Source organism: Salmo trutta, chromosome 21, assembly GCF_901001165.1.
Source record: "Salmo trutta chromosome 21, fSalTru1.1, whole genome shotgun sequence".
NCBI classification, from domain to species: domain Eukaryota; kingdom Metazoa; phylum Chordata; class Actinopteri; order Salmoniformes; family Salmonidae; genus Salmo; species Salmo trutta.
Window position 1 is genome coordinate 14,679,236 of NC_042977.1, and position 26,398 is coordinate 14,705,633.

Consider the following 26,398-nt stretch of genomic DNA (forward strand, 5'->3'; position numbering starts at 1 on the left):
AACATCTTGTCAACAATAACAAGTATCAGTCTAAGCATATGTTTGATATATGCGTACATCTGTTTGATATATGTGTACATGTGTAAAGTCTGGAAATCTATAGATTCCCCACTGCACATTTATCGTAGCTGTTACAGTGTGTGTGTGTGTGTGTGTGTGTGTGTGTGTGTGTGTGTGTGTGTGTGTGTGTTTGCAAGCACATACATTTGCACCCACAAGTGTGTGTGTGTGTGTGTGTGTGTGTGTGTGTGTGTGTGTGTGTGTGTGTGTCTGTGTGTGTGTGTGTGTGTGTGTGTGTGTGTGTGTGTGTGTGCATGTGTGTGTGTGTGCACACGTACTTATGCATGTGAAACGTGCTAATGTGATTCGCAGACATTAACATCCTCCACCTTAAATGATTCAAATGATATGCCTCATGGGACCATGTGCCACAGGCATTAAAACATGAAAAACATTATGGCTGTGTCTGAAATGGCTATATTGACTACATAGTGCACCCATAGGGCTCAGGACAAAAGTAGTGCACTAAGTAGGGAATATGGTGCCACTTTGGATGGAGCCCATAAGACTCATCTACATAGTCTATTAACCGACAAACATGCCGATAAGGATTTTATTGAAAGGTGGCGTTTAATCATGCTGTCTTCATAATCAAACCGTGTGGGAATATGATACATTAACTGTTACATCACAAACACTTGGCACAAATAGCCTGAGCTGCCGAGCTGAAAATTTGAAGTGGCATGGTGTGGTTTGTAAACAGTGACACTTATGAGCAGTGTAAAAATGTAGCCCCCAAAAAATGTCAAACAAATTAATTTCCACCCCGTTCATTTTGCCTCATGGTTTATAAATAAGTCGTTTTTTGGGGGGAGGGTAGAAAGTACCAATTATGGCTGTTGATGAAATTGAATTTCTCTAGTCTGGAACTGTGTGCATTTGACAAACTTCAGTTGAGTGTGCATTCCCCTTACAAATGCACAACTTGTCATCCACAGCCACGGTACTTTGATGATAACAAGACGAGTTTCTCTGCTCACTCTCTTCCTCACGTTCACTTTCACTCACTAATTACCATTTCTTTCTCTCGTTCATTTCCCTCTCATTCCCTCTCTCTCTCTTTGTCTCTCTCTTGCTCTCTCTCTCACACACACACACACACACACACACGAAACCATCCTCTTTCTCTAAACCGCTCCCTACACTCTTTTTGTTCTGTAACCTTACATGTGTGCGTGTGTGGAGGGGGAACTAACTTTACCGGGGGAACAATATGGAATGAGCATCATCCTGTAGGAGAGATGAATGGACGAGAGGTCTGGCGTAACTGCGATCCCCCAATAAAGAATTAGCCAATGACACTGCCTCTTTTTCTGCGGTCCCCCCCCCCCCCCCCCCCCCCCAGTCCCCATCACATCCCTCACACTGATTTGATTGAGAACGCTCTGTGCATACACAAGACCCACGCTCCTCCTCTCCGCAGGGGCATGGTCACGGCTCGCCCAAATAACCATTCATCTCCTCTCGTTCCTGTCTCACCATATATCATCGACTTTAGGCTCATCATTCTTTTACATCAAAGCGGCGCTGCTGTGAGAGGAGGATAGGGAGAGGAGGAAGGAGGGCGGGATGGAGGAATGGAGGGAAGGCAAGGCACTTAACAATCCCCGTCCATGTTCCCACAGAGCAATTAATGTGGTGCCAGAACGACGGCCCACTCCTTTCTCCACAGAAACAAAACCAGGATGGATGAGGGAGAGCAAAGCTGCATAAGTCACTGCCTGCTGCGGCTGCATGGGCTGACTGGGCATTGAGGGAGGGAGAAAGAAAGAGGAGAGAGAGAATGGCTGGGATGGAGAGAGAGAATCAGGGGGAATGCGAGAAAGAGAGAAGGAAAGAGGAGAGAGGGAATGGGGGAATGAGAGAAAAGGAGAAAGACAATGATAGAGTGAAGAAGAACGGCAATAAGCGAGAGAGAGATAGTGAGTGAGAGAGACAGAGAGAGAGACAGAGAGAGGGAGAGAGAGCGAGAGAGAGAGAGAGAGACATGGGTGGAGAAATAGAGAGGGAATGAGAAAAATGCAAAGGAGAACCCTAGACAAACAGAGTTGGAAAGGGCAAGAGTGAGACATGGAGAATTGAGGAGATTGAGAGAACAAAACCAGAGAAAGATAGATTAGGACAGAGTGCCTTTTCTGCAAGCGTTTTTTGAAAATCTCTTTGGTAGCCATTTTATGGGTTTCATTCATTAGCTAGGCGCCACGGAAAAGCCAGGGAGAAATATCACAAGTCACCGAACAATAGCCCAACACCACTTTCCCTCTCCGTTGATATTTTACCAGTGGTGACCTTCTGGAGTCACAGAGCAGATTGTTAATCACAGAGAGAAATATTCACAAACCATTGGGTCTTTTGTTTACGCTTTTGTTGCTTAACCATTAGAATTTCACTGGCTTGGTCTCTGAGTTGGTTGCTGGGAGTTGAAACGTGTCCCTAAACCAGCTCTGACCTATACGCGGAGATACTGTTAGTGAGAAAATGAATTGATTTCATTTTAGAATAAGGCTGTAACGTAACAGAACGTGAAGAAAAAAAAAATCAAGGGGTCTGAAAACCTTCTGAATTCAGTGTACATACTCGCGTTCGAAAAAAAGTCATGAATGTATAGTCTTGCGTGTACTCTATGATTCAAACCATTACAATGTTTTGAAAAGAAACTGTAATAGAAAAAGAATGGCATCTGACATCAGTTCTCCACAGCTGTCAGAGTGAAAATTAATTAGAGCTATTTTAATTGAATGACGTGTAAAGCAATACCTATCACAAAGCATCCTCGTTTTCCCGGGAGCAAAAAAAAAACACATTGTCTAATTATAAGTCACATGTCACTGTCACCTACCTGTGTGACACTGTGATTTAACTCCAATCACAAGCCAGAGCCCTGCACTCAACTGCAGGCCTATCATCATTTGATAGTGTATGTATTTAGGTTAGTGGGTAGATGTTTCCCATACAGTGCATTTGGAAAGTATTCAGACCCCTTGACTTTTTCCACATTTTGTTACCTTACAGCGTTATTCTAAAATGTATGAAATTATTTTTTCCCTCATCAATCTACCCCAATTACCCCATAATGACAAATCGAAAACAGGTTTTTAGCAGTTTTTGCAAATGTATTAAACATAAAAAACAGAAACCTTATTTACATAAGTATTCAGACCCTTTGCTATGAAAGTCAAAATTGAGCTCAGGTGAATCCTGTTTCCATTGATCATCCTTGAGATGTTTCTACAACTTGATTGTAACCCACCTGTCGTATATTCAATTGATTGAACATGATTTGGAAAGGCACACACCTGTCTATATAAGGTCCCACAGCTTAGCAGTGCATGTCAGAGCAAAAACCAAGCCATGAGGTCGAAGGAATTGTCTGTAGAGCTCTGAGACAGGATTGTGTCGAGGCACAGATCTAGGGAAGGGTACCAAAAAATGTCTGCAGCATTGAAAGTCCCCAAGAACACTTGCCTCTATTGTTCTTAAATGAAAGAAGATGGGAACTACCAAGTCTCTTCCTAGAACTTGTCGCCCGGCCAAACTAAGCAATCGGGGGAGAAGGGCCTTGGTCAGGGAGGTGATCAAGAACCCAATGGTCACTCTGACAGAGTTCCAGAGTTCCTCTGTGAAGATGGGAGAACCTTCCAGGCCTTTATGGTAAAGTGGCCAGATGGAAGCCACTCCTCAGTAAAAGGTACATGACTACCCACTTGGACTTTGCCAAAAGGCCCCTAAAGGATTCTCAGACCATGAGAAACAAGATTCTCTGGTTTGATGAAACCAAAATTGAACTCTTTGGCCTGAATGCCAAGTATAACATCTGGAGGAAACCTGGCATAATCCCTACGGTGAAGCATGGTTGTGGCAGCATCATGATGTGGGGATGTTTTTCAGCGGCAGGGACTGGGACACTAGTGAGGATCGAGGGAAAGATGAACGGAGCAAAGTAGAGAGAGATCCTTGATGAAAACCTGCTCCAGAGCGCTCAGGACCTCAGACTGGGGCGAAGGTTCACCTTCCAACAGGACAACGACCCTAAGCACACAGCCAAGATAACGCATGAGTGGTCTCTGAATGTCATTGAGTGACCCAGCCAGAGCCGGTGCTTGAACCCAATCGAACATCTCTGGAGAGACATGGAAAAAGTTGTGCAGCAACCCTCCCCATTCAACCTGACAGAGCTTGAGAGGATCTGTAGAGAAGATTGGGAGAAACTCCCCAAATACAGGTGTGCCAAGCTTGTATCGTCATACCCAAAAAGAGTCGAGGTTGCAATCACTGCCAAAGGTGCTTCAACAAAGTACTGAGTAAAGAGTTTGAATACTTATGTAAATGAAATATTTAAGTTTCTTATTTTTTATACATTTGCAGAAATGTCATTATTGGGTATTGTGTGTAGATTGATGAGGAAAAATTTTTAAATACATTTTTAGAATAAGGCTGTAATGTAACAAAATGTGGAAAAAGTCAAGGGGTCTGAATACTTTCCCAATGCACTGTATAACCACATATCTAAGATAACATGACCTGGAAATGCCATGTAAATACGGTACACTGTATTCCTTGAAATACACTTAAAGTAAATTTGCCCTTTACCACAAATGTAGGATGCCTCTGTTCTGCTGATACAGGGTCAGATACGTTGCATCCCCTAAAGGTTAAGGTTAGGATAAGAGATAGGGTAAGCTGATCCTAGATCAGTGGATAAGGGCAACTTCTGCCTCAAGCATATCATGGACATTCAAGGAGCATGGAAGATGTCCAGGGTATTTCCATGTCATGTCAAAGGGGACTAATATAGCTACTCAAGGGGTATCAGTATTTAAAGGTAGCTCAAGAAGTTTCTCTCCTCTCCAGCAGCTCAGGTTATAACTGTTTTTTTTCTTTCCCTTTTTTGGCCAGTCAGACTAAGGAAGTGTGAATGGTTGTAGATAACGATGCCTTATGAAGAAATGTATTCATAAATACACACTACCTTTCAGGCACAGACCAGGCTGCTGAGATGTATCGCTCAAAGTGAGGAAAAAGTATGAGTGCATTCTGGGTAGGAAGACACTCATAGAAGTCAGCCCAGTTATGCCAATCAACCACAGCCTCACATGAACAGCTATTACTGTGCAGCATGTCAGTGAAGCACCCTGAGCCCATAGCATCGGGTTCCTTGAAGGACGTTTAGGATGGAGAAACAGGGAAGTGGCGTCTCTACCTGCGTAAGGGACAGGGGCGTCCTTGTCCAAGGCCACCAAGGGAGGGTCCAGCAGGACGGTGTCCATGTTCTCCGTGATCACCCCATGGTACGACGTCTCGATCCACGGCTTGTGTTTGTTCACTGTGGAGAAGAAAGAGGAGAATGGGGAGAGAAAGACGTTGTCAGATGATTTTGTGTGGTTTGCCCGATCATGAAAAGGATAGCTAAACAGTACTATCAATAACCATGAAGCTAATATGCATAGACAGCTCTATTTCTTTCTCTAACATACCGAGGCATATGATATCGCTCTCCCCACCAGTATTCATGAGAAACACACTAAATTATTTGATTTTGGGTCCTGGCGACGTTGCTTTTGTTTGGTACAAAAGCTGTTACAAGCCCTTAATCACTGCCCACAGCTAAACAGACTAAAGTACAACTTAAATTGCCCACAGGCAAAGCTCAATTGGGGAGATTCTTTCAATTTAGTTAGCAAATACAGTCAGGTCATCCTTGATAAAGAAAATAAAAAAGACTGTATAAAATAAATTATACAAATACTGAGCTATATTGTATGCTCAAAAAAGTTACAAATATTTTTTTTATACTAATACAATTGCTCAGAGAAAGAGATTTAATTCAACATGTTATACAACAATCTCAAAAAGATAGGGATGAAAATTATTGGTACCCCTGTTTTCAGTACTCCAGCACCCTCCCCTTGCGGCGATAACGACACTCAGACTTTTTCTAAAATGTTTTATGAGATTGGAGAACACATTGGGAGTTCTATACTTCAAGTTAATAATGCCTTTGACCTTAACAAGAGCCCCAGGACCAGTGGAAGCAAAATTGCCCCATAACATCAAAGATCCACTTCCATATTTACAGTAGGTACGAGGTAATTTTCTGCATATGCTTCCGTTGTGCGACGTCAAACCCACCATTGGTATGCGTGGCCAAAGAGCTCTATTTTCATGTCAGAATTTATAACTGTATTCTCCCAGGCACAACAGTTTCTGGAGAACCGTTGACATCTCTATCTGAAGTCACAGACAGTTGTGGCCACTCACTCACTCAGTACCCTGCTGTGTATAAAGTACAGTTCATCTCTGTAGAGCTTCCTCGACTCAAAGGAAACCATTGACCGAGTCCCAATGACACACTGAACTCCTACGCAAGTGCAGACAGAGAGCGAGAGAGATGGAGAGATAGAGCAAAATAATAGGCCATTCAATCCACCAGGAGATTACTTTTAGATTTAATGACCTCAAAACGCACCACGCAAATACGCTGACCGTGTAAACGAAAAGCTTTTCAAACTTTTAGTTCAGAGACACACACGCACACGCGTTGTGTATTCACACACATACAGTACACTCACACACGCGATCATGTACATGCACACTAGAGTGCACACACACACACAAAATCTCTTCTGAAAAAGTTATCTGGAAGTTTTGTGCCCGTTTGACCTTTCAATCTGAGGAAAAGGAACCGTTTTCTTCATTCTAATGAGCAGATGACATGTCCAGCTGGCACTTTTCACCCCACTCCTAAACATTCTGGTCTCAATTTCGATGTGGCTTTATCCTCTACGGGATCGGTGTCCCTCCACCGGGATGGTTGAGCTAATGTGCACTAATGTGATTAGCATGAGGTTGTAAGTAACAAGAACATTTCCCAGGGCATAGACATATCTTATATGGGCAGAAATCTTAAATTCTTGTTAATCTAACTGCACTGTCCAATTTACAGTAGCTATTACAGTGAAAAAATACCATGCTATTGTTTGAGGAGAGTGCACAACAACAAAAAAACGTATTACGGCAACTGGTTTGATACATTCACCTCTGAAGGTAAATAATGTACTTACATTCAGTAATCTTGCTCTGATGTGTCATCCGGAGGGTCCCAGAGATAAAATGTAGCATAGTTTTGTTTGATAAAATACATTTTTATATTCAAATGTCAGAACTGGGGTCTACAATTTGAACCCCTGCTGTTTATGGAAATTTGTCTTTATGCTCACAACCCAACCCAACCGAGACAGAGACACATACATACCACGAGGGGCTGGAAGCAATTGGTCAGCCGCAGTGCAGCGCTCAAGTGAGCCGGCAATCCTCCTATTGCCGGCTCACTCTGCACCAAATTTTCCAGTCTGAGCTGGAACTGCTTCTCTAACCACTAGGTTACTTGCCACAAGTAACATGTTGGTAATTGACGTGTTGCTAATCAATAGGGAGGGGAGTCCCCTAAGTCTATTCATGGGTTGCACCTCTTGTCACTTGGTTGCGTCATTGCAATTGTTATCAACGTTCTACAGATGCTGCAGCATATTGATGTCCGAATGATGGTTATTGCTCAGTCATTCTGAACGGGGGCTAACGGCTGTTTTGTCAAAATGACACTATAGTGGCATGGAAATTCGATGACACTGCATCATGGGAGATGAAATGCACAATGGGAATCATAGCATGCTGTAGACCAGGGGTTCTAAAACGTTTTCAGCCTGGGACCCAAATTAGAAATTCTGTGTTTTCCGGAGACCCAAGCTTATGAAAACATGCAAATATACGTAAATATCGGTAAATGTCATTGCCCTTATGCATAAAACAAATTCAATATAGACAAATAACAATGAAATACCCATATAAATACAGTTGTAAGTTTACATACACTTGTTTTTCAACCACTCCACAAATTTCTTGTTAACAAACTATAGTTTTGGCAAGTTGGTTAGGACATCTACTTTGTGCATGACTCAAGTCATTTTGTATTTGTTTACAGACAGATAATTTCACTTATAATTCACTGTATCACAATTCCAGTAGGTCAGAAGTTTACATACACTAAGTTGACTGTGCCTTTAAACAGCTTGGAAAATTCCAGAAAATTATGTCATGGCTTTAGAAGCTTCTGATAGGCTAATTGACATCATTTGAGTCAATTGGAGGTGTACCTGTGGATATATTTCAAGGCCTACCTTCAAACTCAGTGCCTCTTTGCTTGACATCATGGGAAAATCAAAATAAATCAGCCAAGACCTCAGAAAAATAATTGTAGACCTCCACAAGTCTGGTTCATCCTTGGGAGCAATTTCCAAACGCCTGAAGGTACCACGTTCATCTGTACAAACAATAGTACGCAAGTATAAACACCATCTGACCACGCAGCCATCATACCGCTCCGGAAGGAGATGCGTTCTGTCTCCTAGAGATTAATGTACTTTGGTGCAAAAAGTGCAAATCAATCCCAGAACAACAGCAAAGGACTTGTGAAGATGCTGGAGGAAACGGGAACAAAAGTATCTATATCAACAGTAAAATGAGTCCTATATCGACATAACCTGAAAAGCCGCTCAGCGGTGGTGAAAGTGGTGATCCTAACTGACCTAAGACAGGGAATTATTGCTAGGATTAAATGTCAGGAATTGTGAAAAACTGAGTTTAAATGTATTTGGCTAAGGTGTATGTAAACTTCCGACAAATATTTTTATTTGTAATTTGGGAGAAATGTTGTCAGTAGTATATAGAATAAAACAGAAATCTGCATTTTACCCAAACACATAGTGAAACCAGAGAAACTGATCATTTTGCAGTGGTCTCTTAATTTTTTCCAGAGCTGTATATATATTCTGAACCGGAACAAACAGATTGATCACATCACACCGTTGTAGACCAGAACACACACACACACACACACACACACACACACACACACACACACACACACACACACACACACACAGTCCTAATGAGAGGTGTATGACTGGTTGAAGTTTTCAACAAGCAGGTCTATTCTGGGCTCAGGTTTTGACAGTACCACACTGAGGTCATGCTCAGCAGGGAGTCTGTTTCTGTACTTGTTTTTTAAGTATGCCAGAGTTGAGAACCCTGACTTGCATAGGTATGTGGTGCCAAACTGGATCAGAACATCTACTGCTTTCTCAGCCAGGCAGGAGACCACTTCCTGCTGTAGATGAGAAACCCAGAACTGTGTGAGTGTGTTTGCCTCAAAAAGCATCTTGCTTCAATCAGTTTATTCCAGTTCAGAATTTAAATTATTACTTGTATTTTAACAGCAACAGTTCCAACCTAGACTTGTTTTCAACAATTTCTATAGTAAGATGTACAGTAGGCCTGATAATTTTTTATCTTAATCTCTACTGTTCTTAGGGTTGCACTATCAGTAGCTAGCTAGCTTGCTTTGGCTAAAGTTAGCTAGCATATTAGCTGTGTACAAGGGGATTGTTTGAAAGAGAAACTCACATCGACAACTATGAGAGATAGTACTCCCTTATTCCTGCTTATCATCACCTGTTAGCTGTCGTTCTGCCCCTCAGCAAGGCAGTTAACCTACTGTTCCTGGGTTAAATGCGGAAGACACATTTCAGTTGAATGCATTCAGTTGTGCAACTGACTAGGTATCCCCCTTCCCCTTTTCCTTAAAATGACAACAATGCCTTCCTAGCTGACTTCCACTTCCACTGTCGAAGCACTGTTTCCTGAAGCATTCTGCCCTGTTCTGAATAACTCCCTGGGTTTACCGTCATGCTGTTGATGTTTGGTCAGGACGTGTCGTTATAATTTGCTCGCTTTGAGAGACTCATTACTAATCACTTCCCCACACAAAACACATTGTGGGCGCTCTTCAATATTTCTCAAAGTTTGTATTAAGCCAAGTGAGAGAAACTCATCGCTGTATTTGCATTTCATTTTAACTGAAATCAGTCATAACTTGTGGCTAGCTTGAGTCCATTCGACGACAGCAGGGATTAATGCCGAGTGGGAATGACAAGTCAGTGGCTGACAGCACATAATATGCTGCTGAACAACAGCACTGCAGTGTGTGGGTCGTGGAGGGATCTTTAAGAAAACTGCAGAAAAAAGATCTGGTAAACCGCGAAGCACACAGGCATCTCCCACCCACTCGCGCAGCTGTCAAACTGATCGGAGACACTGCTACTAAGCAGACAGCGCATCGAACGGAGAGTGCAGTTGCACTTGGACAAATCAATTCCAGATATTAATTAAATAATAATAAATTTACTCTGATAAGTCGTGACCAACCATTAACAGGAAGTGGGTCGCGACCCATACTTTAAGAAAGGCTGCTGTAGACAAAGGCAATACAGAAGCTTCAAAATGAGAAAAAAAAGGAATGTGCAGTATTACTAACAAAAAAGATGAAACGTCAAAATGTGTATCAAATCTTACAGTAGTGCATACATACTATCATCAAAATAACTGGTGGCAGAATTATCCGTTAATATTGAATATTTTGAGAACACCTTCTGGATTGTTTGTGTTTGACATTAAGGGAATGTTCTCTTGGAAACTCCTTGCACGTCACTGGAACATTCCTATGAAAACGTTAGGTAATGACCTAATGCGACTCTTAAGGGAACATTCTTTAAAGTTGTGGGAACATTTGTTGTTAGCTGGGATTACTCTGTTACCGTGAAATTGTCCTGTACAGACAGACACAGCATAGTCAGAGTGTGCTGCAGCAGAGTGGATGGCTCATCTCAGACTGGGACATCAGTGGAAAGTTTGCGGTCATTTCGTTCCACAAACGGGTGAAGTTTCCCAAAGATACAGTAAAAGGTTTGTGTCTGGTTTTGATGGGAGCATTCTTGTAGCATGACTCAAGGGTATGATGTGAAAAGTAGCAAGCTTAAATATTTCAGTCAAGAGCATACCCAACAGCCACCATGGTTCTGACAGTAACATCCTATTCTGACAGACCATATCCACACCACATGCACACTGACACAATGTTGCAGTGCATCTTCAGCTAGTCCTAAAGTAAGTTCTATGGGTGGCGATTTCAATTTGTGGCTGAAACTCTTATGTTCATCATATTGCATGTTAGCGCACTAACTCTCCAAACAGAGAGAGAGAGAGAGAGAGAGAGAGAGAGAGAGAGAGAGAGAGAGAGAGAGAGAGAGAGAGCAAAAGGTGTGGGGGAAGGTAGTGAGAGAGACTTTTGATGCTCTTTCTTCCAATAATAAGTACTAATGATTATGTAACCGATGTGAAATGGCTAGTTAGTTAGCGGTGGTGCGCGCTAATAGCGTTTCAATCGGTGACGTCACTCGCTCTGAGACTTGAAGTAGGGTTTCCCCTTGCGTTGCAAGGGCCGCGGCTTTTGTGGCGCGATGGGTAATGATGCTTCGTGGGGTGTCAGTTGTTGATGTGTGCAAGGGTCCCTGGTTCGAGCCCGGGTTGGGGCGAAGAGAGGGACGGAACCTACACTGTTACAATTACAAAATACTCAACGTCCTCAAACCCAACCCCCCCCCCCACTAAACCGCATAAAAACATAAACATACAAAAACATCAAAAATTCCCTCACAATCTCATTACCAGTAGGAGAGAAAGAGAGAGAGAGAAAGAGAGAAAGAAAAAAAGAGAGAGAGTGAGAAGAAAATGACTGAGCAATACAGACACAGCATTCTGCTGGGAACAGTATCTTGTTTTTGTAGACTTCATTATTTATCCAGCAACCCCCCAAAAATTACATTATATCCACGTTTTAAGTGTATCTAATAAAACCCCGTCAAGCATTGGGGAAGGGAACAGAGCGTGTGCAAATCTGCGCTGCGCTGCGACCTCCCCGTGCCCTCATATAATGAAAGTTCCAGTCAGCATTCCAACTGGTAATTAAAACTGAAGACACACAACGCGAGATCACCAGGATGGATGGAGAATTTTACAGTGTTTCCCTGGAATGATGCAACACTCTATTAATCTGTGACCAGATGACACCCTGCTGTAATGTTGGGCTTCGTAACCTGGCAACATGGGATCAGGACATGTACATAAGAGAGAAGGGGGAGAGAGGGGAAGAGACAGGGGAAAAGGATGGAGGGAGAGACAGTGAGGACGGAGAGAAGAGGGATGGAGAAAGAGGGAAAATGGGTGGAGTAGCGAGAGAGATGGAGAGAAACAGAAAGAGGGAGAGAGGATTTGTTTTGGGATAATTGCATTGTCTAATTACATTTCCCTTATACCTTTGCATACTATTTAAACTTTGTGCATCATGCTGATCAACAAACGCAACCTTTCCAGGGTATAACAATGAATCTGTAATTAAGACTTAATACAAAGAAATCAATGGTTTATTGCAGTCTGCTATGAAGGAAACAGTGTTTATTATTGCCTTTGGGCAATGCCATTTAAATCGTTGGTGTCTCACAGCTACAGGTACATTTAACGGAATAGTTCCTGATTTTGGCAATGAAGCATATTATCTACTTCCCCAGAGTCAGATGAACTCGTCGATACTATTTTTATGTATCTGTGTCTAGTGAAGGAAGGTAGAAGTCGTTTTGCGAGACAATGCTAACTAGAGTTAGCATAATGAATGGAAGTCTACAGGAACAGTTAGCATGCTAGCTGTTCCCATAGATTTCCAAGCATTGTGTTAACACTAGTTAGCAATTGCACTAACGCTACTTACCATCTTCCTTCAAACTGCAGTCAGATACATAAAAATGGTATCCATGAGTTCATCTCACTCTGGAGATGCATGATTCTGAGCTGTAGCGAAATAACTCCCACACTTGATCTCACCTCCAACCACTGGGAATAGAGATGTACTCTTGAATGCAACACATTGCACAGTGATATGCATAAGGGAACACGGATTATGGCACTGTCGATTAAGCTGTTAGCCTCAGGGTGCCCATTAGTATATGTGAGCTACCTAGCTAGCTACACTGAGTGAGATCACACACTTAGTCTGATCGCCTAAGGGCATACAATCCCCCATATACAGTAACCGTTGCAGGACTAGAACAGTTATGAAATGTCACTCAAGCAGAATTCATGATGAGAAAACTTTGATTCAACATTCTCACAACACCTAAAAGATCCATTGCCAAGTGTGACTTTTGTCAGATGCCAGTGTTGTAGTACTCGAGACCGGTCTCGAGACCACATATTGAGTGTCTCAGTCTTGTCTCTGTGTCAGATACATTTTTACTCGGTCTTGACTCGGTCTCAGACAGTGAGGACTTGTAATTTCTTCCCGAGACCAGTGGGGTAAAAAACTCATAATTAGGGGCCTCCCGAGTGGCGCAGCGGTCTAAGGCACTGCATCGCAGTGTTCTGTTTCACAACCGGCCGTGATCGGGAGTCCCATAGAGCAACACACAATTAGCCCAGTGTCACCTGGGTTCGGGGAAGGTTTGGCCAGGGGGGGGGGCTTTACTTGGCTCATCGTGCTCTAGCAACTCCATGTGGTAGGCCGGGCGCCTGCAGGCTGACCCCGGTCGCCAGTTGAACTGTGTTTCCTCCGACACAATAGTTCGGCTGGCTTCCAGATTATGAGGGCAGGTGTTAAGAAGCGCAGTTCGGCGGGTCATGTTTCGAGAAAACACATGACTCGACCTTTGTCTCCCGTGCCCGTTGAGGAGTTGCAGCGAGATCAAAATTGGGGAGAAAAAGGGGTTAAAATATAAACTAATTTACTCCAGCTTCCATTCAGTCAGTGCATAAAAGCTCTTCGCCAGGCCAAATAGATACACTCCTTTCTTAAAACATGAATATCTTGTGGCCTATTGAATCCTGGGATTCCTACTTTACTCATAACATTACTGTCCTTTATTTCCTTTGAAAAATATCCTCAAATATCCTTAGTCTCAGACCATGAGAAACAAGATTTTCTGGTCTGATGAAACCAAGATTGAAATCTTTGGCCTGAATGCCAAGCGTCATGTCTGGAGAAAATCTGGCACCATCCCTGTAGTGAATCATGGTGGTGGCAGCATCATGCTGTGGGGATGTTGTTTAGCAGCAGGGACTGGGATACTAGTCAGGATCGAGGCAAAGATGAACGGAGCAAAGTACAGAGAGATCCTTGATGAAACCCTGCTCCAGATTGCTCAGGACCTCAGACTGGGGCGAAGGTTCACCTTCCAACAGGACAATGATCCTAAGCACACAGCCAAGACAATGCAGGAGTGGCTCTGGAACAAGCCTTTGAATGTCCTTCAGTGGCCTGGCCAAAGCCTGGACTTGAACCTGATCAAACATATCTGGAGAGACCTGAAAATAGCTGTGCAGCGACGCTCCCCATCCAACCCGGCAGAGATTGAGAGGATCTGCAGAGAAGAATGGGAGAAACTTCCCAAATATAGGTGTGCCAAGCTTGTAGCGTCATACCCAAGAAGACTCAAGGCTGTAATCGCTGCCAAAGGTGCTTCAACAAAGTACTGAGTAAAGGGTCTGAATACTTATTTAAATGTGATATTTCTGTTTTACATTTTTTCTAAATTAGCAAAAATGTCTAAAAACTGTTTTGGCTTTGTCATTATGGGGTATTGTGTATAGATTGATGAGGGAAAATCCTTAGAATAAGGATGTAACCTAACAAAATGTGGAAAAAGTCAAGGGGTTTGAATACTTTCCGAAGGCACTGTCAGAAACAGGTGTGGCTGAAATAGCCAAATCCACTAAGCTTTTAATTTTTTTATTTCACCTTTATTTAACCAGGTAGGTAAGTTGAGAAAGTTCTCATTTACAACTGCGACCTGGCCAAGATAAAGCAAAGCAGTGCGACAAAAACAACAGAGTTACACATGGGATAAACAATTGTACAGTCAATAACACAATAGAAAAATCTGTATACAGTGTGTGCAAATGAAGTAAGGAGGTAAGACAATAAATAGGCCAATAGTGGAGAAGTAATTACAATTTAGCAATTTACACTGGAGTGATATATGTGCAGATGAGGATGTGCAGGTAGAAATACTGGTGTGCAAAAGAGCAGAAAAACAAAAACAAATATGGGGATGAGGTAGGTAGTTGGTTGGATGGGCTATTTACATATGGGCTGTGTACAGCTGCAGCCATCGGTAAGCTGCTCTGACAGCTGACGCTTAAAGTTGGTGAGGGACATATAAGTCTCCAACTTCAGTGATTTTTGCAATTCATTCCAGTCATTGGCAGCAGAGAACTGTAAGGAAAGACAGCCAAAGGAGGTGTTGGCTTTGGGGGTGACCAGTGAAATATACCTGCTGGAGCGCGTGGGTGTTGCTATGGTGACCAGTGAGCTGAGCTGAGATAAGGCGGAGCTTTATCTAGCAAGGACTTATAGATGACCTGGAGCCAGTGGGTTTGACGACGAATATGTAATGAGGACCAGCCAACGAGAGCATACAGGTCGCAGTGGTGGGTAGTATATGGGGTTTTGGTGACAAAATGGATGACGCTGTGATAGACTGCATCCAATTTGCTGAGTAGAGTGTTGGAGGCTATTTTGTAAATGACATCGCCGAAGTTATGGATCGGTAGGATAGTCAGTTTTACGAGGGTATGTTTGGCAGCATGAGTGAAGGAGGCTTTGTTGTGAAATAGGAAGCCGATTCAATATTTAATTTTGGATTGGAGATGCTTAATGTGAGTCTGGAAGGAGAGTTTACAGTCTAACCAGACACCTAGGTATTTATAGTTGTCCACATATTCTAGGTCAGAACCGTCCAGAGTAGTGATGCTAGTCGGGAAGGCGGGTGCGGGCAGCGATCGGTTGAAGAGCATGCATTTTGTTTATCTAGCATTTAAGAGCTGTTGGAGGCCACGGAAGGAGTGTTGTCTGGCGTTGAAGCTCGTTTGGAGGTTTGTTAACACGGTGTCCAAAGAAGGGCCAGATGTATACAGAACGGTGTTGTCTGCGTAGAGATGGATCAAAGAATCACCCGCAGCAAGACCGACATCATTGATATATATAGAGAAAAGTCAGCCCGAGTTGAAGGGGTGTCCACATACTTTTGTGTCTATAGTGTACCAGTGCACTGGGCCAATGGTGTAGTGGAGGCTATACCCACTTTTTTCAGTGGGCATTGCATATACTCACTTCTCAATCCCTTTTGTTGCGTATCAAAGTAGTGTAGTGAAGGTATACAATTTATTAATATGTAGTACAATAGAGAAATCATGCACAAAGTAGCATACATAATCGCAAAGCATGGAATATAAGCAGAAATATATTCACATGCGCTCAGCACCCATAGTGTCACGTCTGCTCCTGCTCCTCCCCTCCGGCGTACGACGTCGCCAGAATACTAATCACCGGTCCTGGGATTCATCATTACGCACACCTGGCACTAATTATTACGTGCACCTGTGAATCATTATGATTCACACCTGGACTCCATTACCTTCATTATTTCCTCCCCTTTACTTTTCACTCTCCCATGTTCACTCACTAGTTGGTATTGTTCTTGTGTATCGGCGTACTGCCTTATGTTAGTGTCGTGTTCTTGGTTTTGTTGTTTTATTAAAACATTTCACCTGCTTCCGACTCACCGCCCCATCATTACAGAATACCAACTCAAAAGATGGAAGCAGCAGGACAACTGGACATCTCTCAGACGATCAATGAACAAGGTGACCTTCTTCGTCAACACCATGATCATTTGGCTCAACTGGGGACGGCCATGGAAGATGTTCTCTGCCGTCTACGTCTCTACAGCGGAGGATATTCTAGAGCCAGTCTACCCAACGTGTAAGCACACCAGCCCATTCAGCAACCCGCTCAGGTCAGCGATGCCGTCTATCCCTCCCGGTGAAATATGACAGCACTCCATCCAAATGCCCTGGCTTCCTCCATCAGTGCTCCCTCTATTTTGCACATCAGATGGGAGACCCCACCACCGAGATGTCTAAGATTGCCATGGTTATTTCTCTGCTCACTGGACATGCATTGGAATGGGTAACGGCCGTCTGGGAGAGAAGAGGAGCACGAGTCTTATGAGGAGTTCATGGCTCTGTTTAAATGTATTTTCGATCATCCCGTGGAGGGCAGAGAGGGAGGTGAGCTCCAGCAGGGGAATCAGACGGCTGCTGAGTATGCTACTTTCCTTCCGGACAGTAGAAGCTTCCAGTGGATGGAATGAGCTGGCGCTCAGCATGTTATTTAGAAGAGGTCTGCACGAGGAGGTCCAGACGGAACTGGCCTGCCGAGATGACAACCTCACTCTGGACGCACTCATTGTGATGGTCATCAGTCTGAATGACCTCTTCTGGGAGCGTCAGTATCTTCATCACTTCTCTCCCTCCTTTGGCGAGTGTTCGGGATCAGAGCCTGGACCCATGGAGGTAGGGGGTCACACGCCTTCTCGCTGCAGATTGACGCAGACGGATACAGCTGGGGCTCAGTCTGTACTGTGGCCAGGGAGGACACAAGCGCCAACGGTGTCCGTTACTTCAGAATCCGGGATCCACTAGAGCGGAGGGACCGTCACATGATATTACATCCCCTGGACTAAGAGTCTGTATTCCATCTACTGCTCTTCCTGTTTTTATTTTTTATTTTTAGTATTTTTAGTACCATCACTCTGGCTGACTGTCCCTCATCTCCTGTGTCTACAGCTTTAGTGGATTCCGGCGCCGTGGGGAGCTTTATGGATCAGAACCTTGCCTCTCTTACTACCCACCTTCTCTCCTTTTCAGGTTCAAGGTCTCGACTGTTGGCCTCCAGGATTTGGAACCATCACCCAACCCCTCACCCTCACTGTGGAGCCCAATCACCAGGAAAACATTCCCTTCATCACCAGTTCACAAGATCATATTCGGCCTACCTTGGCTTCAGCGCCATAACCCTACCATCTCATGGTCGAGGATGAGCATCACTGACTGGTCACCTGAATGCCGGAATACCTGATTTTCTGGGACTGTGCCATTGACCTGTTTTCCGGTGCTACCCTTCCGCGCAGACCCATCTACCCTCTGTCGGTGTCTGAGACCCAGGCCATGGAGGACTACATTCAAGAGGTGCTCCAACAGGGTTTCATCCGCAGGTCCACATCCCCTGCGTCGACTGGTTTCTTCTTCATGGCCAAGAAGGCGTGAGAATTACGCCTTGTATCGATTACTGTAGACTCAATGACATCACCACAAAGTATCGGTACCCTCACTCGCTGGTGCCATCGAGCAGCTACGCGGGGCCCGGTTCTTCTCATTAGCATCCGGGAGGGGGATGAGTGGAAGACGGGATTCAGCACAATGTCTGATCACTATGAATACTTGATTATGCCCTTTGGCTTAACCAATGCTCCATCAGTGTTCCAGGCATTTGTCAACTAGGTGTTCAGGGACATGGTCGGATGTCAGGTGATTGTGTACATCGATGACATCCTGATCTTCTCGACCAACCTGGAAGTTCACATCACTCACGTTCGAGCAGTCCTGGAACACCTCTTCGCTAACCACCAGTTTGTCAAGGTGGAGAAGTGCCAATTCCACCAGAGGTCTCTCTCCTTCTTGGGCTACCAAATCAGCCCGCAGGGAATGAGGATGGAGGACAAGAAGGTAGATGCGGTAACAATGGTTTTTGGGGTTCGCCAACTTTACCTCCGCTTCATCAGGAACTTCAACGCCATCGCCACCCCTCTCACGTCCCTCAAGGGTGGGCCTCATAGGTTGGTTTGGTCTCCAGCAGCCGATGAGGCCTTTCGTCTCAAGTGGCATTTCACCTCTGCCCCCTTGCTAAAACACCCAGATCCCACGCTACCTTTTTGTGGTTGAGGTAGACGCGGTGGGTGTGTGAGCAGTTTTGTCACAAAGACAGGGGGACCCACTAAAATTGTATCCTTGTGCTTTCTTCAAGAAACTGTCCCCCGCAGAGAGGAATTACGATGTCAGCGATCGGGAGCACTTGGCGATGAAGTTGGTATTAGAGGAGTGGAAACACTGGCTGGAGGGTGCCAAGGAACCATTTGTCATCCTCACCGACCATCGGAACCTTGAGTACATACAAACAGTGGGTTGACTGAATCCGCGCCAAGCCAGATGGGCCCTCTTCTTCACCAGGTTTGACTTCACGCTGACCTATCACCCAGGTTCTAAGAACATCAAGGCCGATGCCCTGTCCCGTATCTACGATTCGCGAGATGCTCCTGTCCAGAGGGCACCCATAATCCCATCCTCCCACGTTGTGGGTCCATTGGTTTGGGATGTAGATGTGGACATCCGCCAGGCTCTAGAGGGAGCCTGCACCCCGAAATTGTCCTCCCGCGCGCATCTACATTCCCACAGGGATAAGGGATCGGCTGCTGACCTGGGCACACACAGCTGTCGTCACTGGACATCCAGGTCTTTCTTGCACCATCCATTCCTTCACTGTGAAATACTGGTGGCCCACCTTGGTGCAGGATGTTTCGCAGTATGTCAACTCCTGTTCCGTGTGTGCTCAAACGAAGTCCCCCCCCCCCCCCCGGAATGCTCCTGCCGCTTCCCATGCCTCAGCGACCTTGGTCCCATCTATCCATTGACTTTGTTACTGATCTTCCCCCTTCTGATGGTTTCACCACCATTTTGGTGGTAGTGGATAGATTCTCCAAGTCATGTCGCTTGATCCCTCTTCCTGGTCTTCCCACTGCTCTCCAGGGCGCTGAGGCACTCTTCCAGCAGGTCTTCCAGCATTATGGCCTTCCGGAGGACATCATGGCCTCCAATTCACATCCCGAGTATTGAGGACCTTCTTGGAGAAGCTCAGAGTCATGGTTAGCCTCACATCCGGGTATCGGCCTCACTCTAACGTCCAGGTGGAGAAGATGAATCAGGAGCTGGACAGGTTCCTGAGGAGTCACTGTCAGCACCTGCAGGGTGAGTGGGCACGTTTCCTTCCTTGGGCAGAGTACGCCCAGAACTCTACGTCACTCCTCCACTGGGTTGACCCCCTTCCAGTATGTTCTGGGTTTCCAGTCGGCCCTGGATCCCGGGCCAGACCGCGGAACCTGCGGTAGATGAGTGGTTCCGGCGTGCAGCGGAGGTGCGGAATAATGCGCACATGAGACTCCAGCGCGCTGTCCAGTGTCAGAAGGAGCAGGCAGACCGTCACCGCAGTGAAACCCCTGTGTTTCATCCTGGGGATCTTGTCTGGCTCTCTACCAGAAACCTCCCACTCTGCCTGCCCTGCAAGAAACTGAGTCCCCGGTTTGTGAGACCATTCAAGGTTCTCCGGCGGGTCAATGAGGTGACATACAGGTTACTATTACCCAGTCACTACCGTATCTCACCCTCTTCATGTCTCCCTTCTAAAGCCAGTGGTTCCTGGTCCCCCTAGCTGATGCTGTCCCCCACAACACACCCCCACTGGACATCGAGGGCGGGGGCCTGGCATACTCTGTCAGATCCCTACTGGACTCCCGACGTTGTGGGTCCTGGGACCACCGGTCCTGGGATTCATCATTACGCACACCTGTGAATCATGATTCACAACTGGACTCCATTATCTTCATCGTTTCTTCCCCTTTATGTCACCAGTTGGTATTGTTCTTGTGTATAGGCGTACTGCCTTATGTTAGTGTTGTGTTCTTGGTTTTGTTTTATTAAAATGTTTCACCTGCTTCCGACTCACCGCCCCATCATTATACATAGTCTAGTTCCTGCGGGAATATAATCTGCGGGCAGCAAGGGCACGCAGATCTCAAATGGTTGTAGCATGGCGCAGCTCACACAATGACATCGGTAGGTAAGACATTTCAACTTATGATATCTACCGGTAAATCCTAAGGCAACAATGGGTATGCAAACCAGGTATTGATAAATTTTGGTCCTTAGTCTTGCTAAGAAGGCTATTTGTGATGTGCAATCCAGTCATGTGCTGTTTGCATGAACATTTCTAAAGGCTTTCCCCAAGAAACGCTCCAATTAAATGTTGACTGCAAAGTAGGCCGACCTGACAGAATGATTTCTATCAATGGGGAGGGCATTTGTTTTGCTCAATTGAAAAAAGGGCAACTACACCCTCAAATATACACTAACATTCAAAAGTTTGGGGTCACTTAGAATTTCCCTGTTATTGAAACACTTGTTAATTGAAATAACATCAAATTGATCAGAAATACAGTGACATTGTTAATGTTGCACATGACGATTGTAGCTGGAAATGGCTACTTTTAAATGGAATATGTACAGAGGCCCATTATCAGCAACCATCACTCCTGTGTTCCAATGGCATGTTGTTAGCTAATCCAAGTTTATCATTGTAAAAGGCTAATTGAGCCTTACACCCTTTTGCAATTATGTTAGCACAGCTGAAAACTGTTGTGCTGATTAAAGAAGCAATTAAACTGGCCTTCTTTAAACTAGTTGAGTATCTGGAGCATCAGAATTTGTGGGTTCAAAATGGCCAGAAACAGAACTTTCTTCTGAAACTTGTCAGTCTGTTCTTGTTCTGAGAAATGAAGGCTATACCGTGCGAAAAATTGCCAAGAAACTGAAGATCTCGTACAACGCTGTGTATTACTCCCTTCACAGAAATCGCAAACTGGCTCTAAACAGAATAGAAAGAGAAGTGGGAGACCCCAGTGGACTAGTGAGCAAGAGGACAAGTACATTAGTGTTTAGTTTGAGAAACAGACACCTCACAAGTCCTCAACTGGCAGCTTCATTAAATAGTACCCGCAAAACACCAGTCTCAACGTCAAAAGTGAAACGGCGACTCCGGGATGCTGGCCTTCTAGATATTTAGTGTACTTCACAAAGTTTAATGATGGAAGTACCAGCCCAAACTATACGCAAGTATACAAACTCTAGTGCAGGATTGACCAGTAAATCACAGAATACAGAACGTAAGGATAAGCAAACCGTGCGCTTCCCATAATCTGTTCTTGACTTGTGGACTGTGAAGAGACCTCTGGTGGAGTGTCTTGTGGAGTATACATGGATGTCCGAGCTGTGTGCTAGTAGTTTAAACAGACACCTCGGTGCATTCAGCATGTCAACACTTCTTACAAAAACAAGTAGTGATGAAGTCAATCTCTCCTCCACTTTGAGCCATGACAGATGTACATGCATATTATTAATGTTAGCTCTCCGTATACATTTCAGGGCCAGCCGTGCTTCCCTGTTCTGAGCCAATTGTAATTTTCCGAGGTCGCTCTTTGTGACCTGCCTTGTTGATAGTGCTGTTAATAAAAGCAGAGCAGCGCTATATTTTGGACAGACTTCTCCCCATCTTAGATACAGTTGTATCAACATGTTTTGACCATGACAGTTTACAATCCAGGGTTACTCCAAGCAGTTTAGTCACCTCAACTTGCTCAATTTACACATGATGTATTACAAGATTTAGTTGAGGTTTAGGGAATAGTGAATGATTTGTCCCAAATACAATACTTTTCATTTTTTTAATATTTAGGACTAACTTATTCCTTGCTACCCATACCGAAACTAACCGCAGCTCTTTGTTAACTGTTCAGTCATTTCAGTCTCTGTAGTAGCTGATGTGTATAGTGTTGAGTCATCCGCATACATAGACACACTGGCCTTATTCAAAGCATGTCGTTAGTAAAGATTGAAAAAAGTAAGGGGCCTAGACAGTTGCCCTGGGGACTTCCTGATTCTGCCTGGATTATTTTGGAGAGGCTTCCATTAAAGAACACCCTCTGTGTTCTGTTAGACAGGTAACTCTTTATCCGCAATATAGCAGGGGGTGTTAACCCATAACACATACTTTTTTTCATCAGCAGACTATGATCGATAATGTCAAATGCCGCACTGAAGTTTAACAATACAGCTCACACAATCGTTTTATCATCAATTTCTCTCAGCCAATCATCAGTTATCTGTATAAGTGCCATGTTTGTTGAATGTCCTTCCCTATAAGCATGCTGAAAGTCTGTTGTCAATTTATTTACTGTGAAATAGTATTGTATCTGGTCAAACATAATTTTTTCCAAAAGATTACTAAGGGTTGGTAACAGGCTGATTGGTCGGGTATTTGAGCCAGTAAGTGGGGGTTTACTTATTCTGGGGTAGTGAAATTACTTTTGATTCCCTCGAGGCCTGAGGGCACACACTTTCTAGTAAGCTTAGATTGAATACATGGCAAATAGGAGTGGCAATATCGTCCGCTATTATTCTCAGTAATTTTCCATCCAAGTTGTCAGACCCCCTTGGCTTGTCATTGTTGATAGACAACAATAATTTGTTCACTTCTTCCACACTCACTTTACGGAATTCCAAATTACAATGCTTGTATTTCAGAATTTGAGCAGTTATACTTGGATGTCTAGTGTCAGCGTTTTGTTGCTGGCAAGTCATGCCTAAGTTTGCTAACCTTGCTAATGAAAAAATCATTAAAGTAATTGGCGGGTTTTGTGATGAATGATCAATCTGATTCAATGAATGATGGAGCTGAGTGTCTTTTTGCCCAAAATGTAATTGAAGGTGCTCCAAAACGTTTGACTATCATTCTTTATATAATTTATTTGTTTCATTGTATAGTTTCTTCCCTTTTTATTTAGTTTAGTCACATGATTTCTAAATGTGCATTATGTTTCAAATCAATTGTGCAGCAGACTTATTTGCCATTCCCTTTACCTCATCCCTCTCAACCATACTATTTTTCAATTCCTCATCAATCCACAGGGATTTAACAGTTTTTACAGGCATTTCCTTAATGGGTGCATGCTTACGAGTGACTGAGATAAGTAATTTCATAAATGTATCAAGTGTAGCGTCTAGTTGCTCCTCATTACGCACCATAGACCAACAAATATTATTTACATCAACAACATAGGAATCCCTGAAAAACTTATTGTATGACCTCTTATACACTATATTAGGCACAGCCTTTGGTTTTCCTATATATGGATTTGGATACTGCTTTAAAGCACATTTCTGCAGCATAAGTAAAGATGTGATCAATACGTGTTGATTTCATTCATGTGATATTTGAAACTACCCTGGTAGGTTGACTGTCAAATAATAGTTCTGCAGGAGGGGTGAAGTCAGGCGCAGGAGACTCAGGTACGTGAAACACGTAGTTACTTTAATGAAGAAAAAACAAGTCCAAAATATCAAGCCGACAAGTCAAGGGAAAAATATTCCAACAAAGGAAGACTAACACAGTCTTGGGAATATAACGGGACGCAGCCCAGCAACCCTAACGCCAAAACGCTAAAATATAAATGGACCAGAAAAGAAATCCCCCCCAACCTACAATAACAGACACGAAACAATCCCGCACAACCTCAAACACAAAACAGACAGACTAAATACCCCACTAATTACTAAACACAAAACAGGTGCTACCCTAACCAGACATTACCAAATGAAACAGAAAAGGAAATCGGTGGCAGCTAGTAGGCCGGCGACGACGACCAACGAGCGCCGCCCGAACGGGGAGAGGCGCCACCTGTGGACGTTGTGACATTGACTGATAACCTAAACCAGGTTGCAGGCACTAGTTACAGTTTGATGTTTTTTTCTTGAGTATGCAGCTTGATGAAAGCCAGTCCATATTTATGTAATACCCTTGTTAGAACCAAGTATTGAGTTTATTCTTGTTAGAACCAAGTATTGAGTTTATTTGTTATAATTCATTGGTATTAGATTTAAAAGGTGATTGAATTGCTCCCAAATTGTAATGTTGTTAATGCATTTCTTTTGAAGAAATATTTCTTTAATGTATAAGTGAATAGGTTGGTTTACTTTTAAGTTTAAGTTTTGACCAATAAGGTCGCTTGTTAAGCTGTGGCCAATGGGAGAGTTGACCTGGTTAACGGGAGGTCTGGGGGAAAAAAAGAGAGGGAGAGAGACGTTGGGAAAAGGATGGAAGTTACATTATGACCGTTGGTGAAGAAGAATTATAAAAGAAGACGTAAAAAATAGAACAAAACCCATACCTTCTGAGTTTTGAAGGAAAATACCGATTTTATTTTATAAGAGAGTTGTTATAATTTTGTTAAGAAAAACTGAAGCTACCGTCTCGTCGTGGAGGTATTTGACAGCCTTGAGGTTAGCCTAGCATCGTGTGACACTGAGAAAGAATTGCTTGGGAAAGATTAACGAGTTCATGTTCCCATGGGATATTCGTTACTGCTAAAGAGTACTGCCTGCATTGATAGCTGTGCTTGCTGTGGATCTTGAGAGGAAACCTGCACGGAACTGCCATACTTCGCCGAGGAAATATCTTCGAGTAGTGAGTAACCACAACGGTGGTGTGCTTCTGGACTTTATGTGTGTCGTCATCTTTTTTGAACTCCAACGCGCACCAACGGGGTTAAGCAAGCTTGAAATAATTTGGACATGGGTTGTGCACGACTCATTGGGGATTATTATTTTGATTTATTTTGATGTGGTGCTTTGAAAATGTAATAATACACATCTTGAACCTTATGTATGTTGCCTTGGTGGAATCATTTACTGTTTCAATTTCATTTAATGTATGGGAAAGTATATCCTTATACAATAACAAAAATCTATAATCATTCCATCTGAAGTTAATACCCTATTTGTCATCACCCTAGATAGTTTACAATAGGGATTCTTATTGGAGATGTCCTTCTCACCTAACATCCCATGCTGTTCAGATACTCTACGTAAGTTAAAATCGTGAGAGTCAAATTCGAGCCTGGTGAGAGGGTTATATTTACATCACCCAGAAAATATACATTTCTGTTTATCACATACATTATCAAGCATTTCACACATGTTATGCAGATACACTGACTGTTAGTACTTGGTGGACTATAGCAGCTTCCCACCAGAATGGGCTTTAGGTGAGGCAGCTGAACCTGTAGCCATATTCCTTCAACAGTATTTAACATGAGATCCTCTCTAAGCTTAACAGAAATATGGATCTGAATATAAATGGCAAAACCTCCACCTTTGGCATTTCTGCCTTTTCTGTAGATGTTATAACCATGTATTGCTACCACTGTATCATCAAAGGTATTATCTAAGTGAGTTTCAGAGTTTTTATATGAATGTCATGTTACTAGCAAATTATTGATTTAATGAATTTTGTTTCTTAAGCTACATATGTTAACGTGGGCTATTTTTAGCACTCTTCTGGGATGCTTGATTGTTTTCATGCTTTACTGGGAAGCTTAGCAGAAGTAGACACACTCATGTTATTTATGTTAGTGCAGGGTGAGCTGCACACAGTGGACTTCCTACTAGGGCACACTGTCTCCATGATAACAGTTTAACTCTGGTTCATAGATACAAATAGGCACAAATAGCACAAATTAACATAATACCAACATGTTTCAAGCAGACCACTACAGTCACTGTGCCCAAGAACACTAAGGTAACCTGCCTACATGACTACCGACCCATAGCACTCACATCTGTAGACATGAAGTGCTTTGAAAGGCTGGTCATGGCTCACATCAACACCATCATC

General features: G+C 43.6%; 1 protein-coding gene across 1 annotated transcript in view; it reads right to left on the reverse strand.

Annotated features, from left to right (window-relative positions):
* Positions 1–26,398, reverse strand: part of LOC115156760 (calsyntenin-2) — a 303,928-nt gene that overhangs the window by 158,046 nt on the left and 119,484 nt on the right. The window contains exon 2 of the mRNA XM_029704424.1: positions 5,261–5,383. Within this exon, the coding sequence (XP_029560284.1) occupies positions 5,261–5,383 (123 nt within the window). The remainder of the gene's footprint in view (positions 1–5,260; positions 5,384–26,398) is intronic.